Source organism: Blastomyces dermatitidis (genome assembly GCF_000003525.1).
Source record: "Blastomyces dermatitidis ER-3 genomic scaffold supercont1.10, whole genome shotgun sequence".
NCBI classification, from domain to species: Eukaryota; Fungi; Ascomycota; class Eurotiomycetes; order Onygenales; family Ajellomycetaceae; genus Blastomyces; species Blastomyces dermatitidis.
The window spans coordinates 340,314-343,906 of record NW_025544783.1 but is presented as its reverse complement, the minus strand read 5'-3'; the positions used below and the strand labels follow the sequence as shown (position 1 = coordinate 343,906).

The 3,593-nt window shown below is 37.3% G+C and overlaps 1 protein-coding gene across 1 annotated transcript; it reads right to left on the bottom strand.

Annotated features, from left to right (window-relative positions):
* Nucleotides 1-1,119: 1,119 nt before the first annotated feature.
* BDCG_17680 (uncharacterized protein) lies at nucleotides 1,120-1,398 on the bottom strand (the record flags this gene model as incomplete). Its single annotated transcript, XM_045426769.1, has 1 exon — nucleotides 1,120-1,398. The coding sequence occupies one exon, from the start codon at nucleotides 1,396-1,398 to the stop codon at nucleotides 1,120-1,122; it is 279 nt and encodes a 92-aa protein (XP_045282345.1).
* Between the last annotated feature and the right edge of the window lie 2,195 nt (nucleotides 1,399-3,593).

Here is a 3,593-nt window from a genome sequence, read left to right as displayed (position 1 = left end):
TCATCTCTCAATTCTTACTCAAGTGCTTCTTATACATTAACATTTCAGACTTCAAGGCATTGAGATGAGTGTTCACTTCATCCTCACCTGCATCTCAGTCAGGAGCCTGCTTCTTCTTTGTATTCACAGGATTCAGAGAGTCATCTAACACGGGCATCTCTTTCACTTTGAAGGCTTTTCATAGAATATCAGTGAGTGCCTCTGAGCTCACTGATCCTGCTAGTTTTTTAACTGTGCATGCTGAGTGCAATCTTTTGCATCATGATTTTGATGTCTGCAGTTGAAACAAGCTTGATGCTTGTGACATCAAGGTTTTCACCCAGAGAATCTCTTTTTCAGAGGATTCAGTGCTTTAGTGATGGTATTCAGATCTAGATTCATCACATTCAGGTGTGTAGCTTGTATCATAGAAGTCTGATTATCTGTTCTCTGCTGGGGTATACTTGATTGCAGTATTTTCTGTTGCAATTGACTTGCTTATTCCTGTACAATGAGAATGTTATATGCTTTCTTCACTGTGCCTGGCTGTGAGGTTAAGCATTTTCATTTCACTCTCAACTCAGGTGTAAGATCATGGATGAAGATCTGTAAACAGAAAGATGTTGAAAGCTCTTCATTCAATGTGAGATAGTGTAAGCTGAAGTGTGTGAAGTATGATATAAGATCACTCACTTGTCTACACTCAGTGAAGCATTTATAACACTTGTCTCATATATTCACTTTCTCAAAGTTGTGCAAGATTCACTTGGAAAACTCATTCCATGTTTGTGGAAATGAATATCACTCTGGGTCTGTGAGGTTCATCTTTTCACCAGTCATTTATAATGACTTCACTTTTCCACATAGAAACGCGGCAGATCTTAAGACTTGTTAGAATTCTGTTGACTGCCTGTCTGTGAGTTCATGTTTGATCTGATAATATGATTGCATCTGACTTAGTCAGCTGATTACAGCATCATTTTTTCAGTTGCTATTGAAGCTTGATGACTTCAGCAGATCTTCTGATTTGATATATCTCATGCTCAGATTCTCATTCTGCACAGTGATCTTCAATGATGTGTACACTCCTGAAGAGATTGTGAACAATCATGATGAAATCTCCAGGTTCAGTGTAGTCACCTATCTGTATAAATGTTCAATCTCCTGCTGTAGGCCTAAGATCTGGTTTTCTCTATTCTTATTGATGATGATGATTGTGTCAGTGAAGCTCTTCATAGTGAATGCTTGATCTGCAGTGAATGCCAATTGTTGTTTGATCTCTGCCTCAGCCTGCCACTGTGTATGCAAGACCTTGATCTTGTTTAGAATCCTTGTATATGTACAGAGCTTCAATTCCAGTTCAGCAGTCTCAGCTGCTTTTCTTACTGCTTCAAGTAAACCCTCTGAGAGATTCTGCATATCTTTCAGTTCAGGTAGCAGAGAAGGGTGTTATTCATATCAGCTAGAGAAGGTATTTATTTCAGTGATTTCTCATTGATTATATGATGTCTATTGTTATTGCTGTATCATTATATTGCTATATCACTGTATCATTATATTGCTATATTGTTATATCACTATATTGCTCTGTTATCATTGTATGACTTCAGTGATGACCACTCTTCCTTTTATCCTTCTTTTGAGTAGGGAGCAGACTTCTTTGAATCTGGTTCACTGCTCTCATCCTCTTTCTCACACCTCATCTGTTTGCATCTCATATGTGGCATTCACCTGGGCATAGAGTTTTCCCTCAACAAGCAAAGCAGCATCAATTGAATGCTCTTTCACTCACTGCTCTTTGTATGCTATCTTTTGAGGTGTTCTAGGACCACACTGGCATGATAACTATGAATTGCTTTGTAGGCAGAATTATCACACTCTGGAGGAGCCTGCACTTCTCACTGGTTTTTAGACATGCTATCAGATGTGATTCAAAGGTTGCTTAAGTCAGTGTACAATTACAGGCGTACACCGGCTTCTTATATTGTAATCTCGTATGCTAAATTAATTAGCGTACACTATGGCCCCTTTACACGCGTACGCTAGTAGTTCGGAAGCGGCCGCGTTATTATCCGACGGTCGTACGTTCTTCCGAACCACATCTTAACAGTGTTAAGATTATAAGTCTTTTTCTTTTTTATCTTTTCTTTCTGACACTGATTTTTCTATTCTTAGAGAAAATTGTTATGAGTTTTGCTGTGTATGAAGTCATGATGTTCACAGATATCAAGAAGCTTTTTATAACTGTAAAGTTTAATATTGCAGAGATATCTGCTCTAATAAATTTCTTCAGAATAATAGATCTGTATTAATCTATTTTCTGATGTCTGTTATCTGATTTTATAATACAGGCAAAAGATATCTGTGTTTTCAGAAATAGAAATGCAGATGTTGTACTCTTTTACACTCACAGGTGTGAGGCTTGTATGCCTTGTCTGAGATGTTGTTGTGGAAATGAGTCATTCACACACTGTGTTCTGCTTCCTGTATTTCTCTGTGTCTCTCTCTCTCTTTCTGAGAAGCCTCATGCATGTTGTAATTGCATGTACAATTCTAAGACCAGCAGGTGTTCATTCAGTAATTATTATCTCTGCTTTTACAATTTTTATACACTAACAATGGTTCTTAGTTGCTCCAGCATCAGAGACCATTCTGATTGAAGATGACAATGCTGTCAAGACTACTCTCTTCTGCTCTTAAGCTTCTTCTATCACTTTCTCTCTCTCTTCCTTCTCTGTGAGAAAGGTTGTGTGCACACTGAGTTGTAAGCATTCAGTCTTGAGTGACTTTCACTGTTGTTCACCTGATTCTGCATCTTCTCTTTTCTCTGTTTCTTTCATCTCTGCTCTCTCTACTCTGGCTTCTGATCCTGCAAGTCCCGCACTCTTCTTCAATTTCTCTACATGTACACATGCGCATTTCTATATTGATATTCCAGCCAATCTTGCAATAAATGACATTAATGTCATACACAGAGTGATAGAGAAATTAAAGACATGTACAGTGTTATTGTGAGAGCAGCTTGCAGCCCTTGAATCTCTTGCAGATCTTGAGTTTTGAGATTTCCTTTGTTTTTAATGTTTTTCAGGTGATGTGATGTTGAAAATAGATTAATATGTAATGTATGAAAATGAATGAGATATGTATGATAATATTTGTCTTTTACAGTTAATTCTTACAGTTGATAATCAATTTATCATTTCTTTTCTTACACTTTTTCTTTATCTGCTAGTTACTACTCTTACACAACCTCTATATAATACAGTATTCAGTGACTAGGTTCAGCAGCTTTCATCTTTTATGATTCTGTCTCATATATTATACTGTCTCTCTTCACTCACTCAGATCACTACAGTGAACAGCTCATTAAAACTAACATTATCTGATCTCTGAGCATCTTCAGAGGTCAAGATAGCTTGATCTCATGTGTCTGCAGATGTTTCAGATAGTTCATCCTCTGTGATCTCTGTGATTGAACTGGTATAAACAGTCAAATTCAACTCTGAATTTCTTTTTCTTCTGCAACCTGATTCATATACAAGTCTGCTACTTTGAGACTGCTCTTTATCATGTTGCATTCACTGTCTGCAGTGTGTTATCATATAATCAGCTAC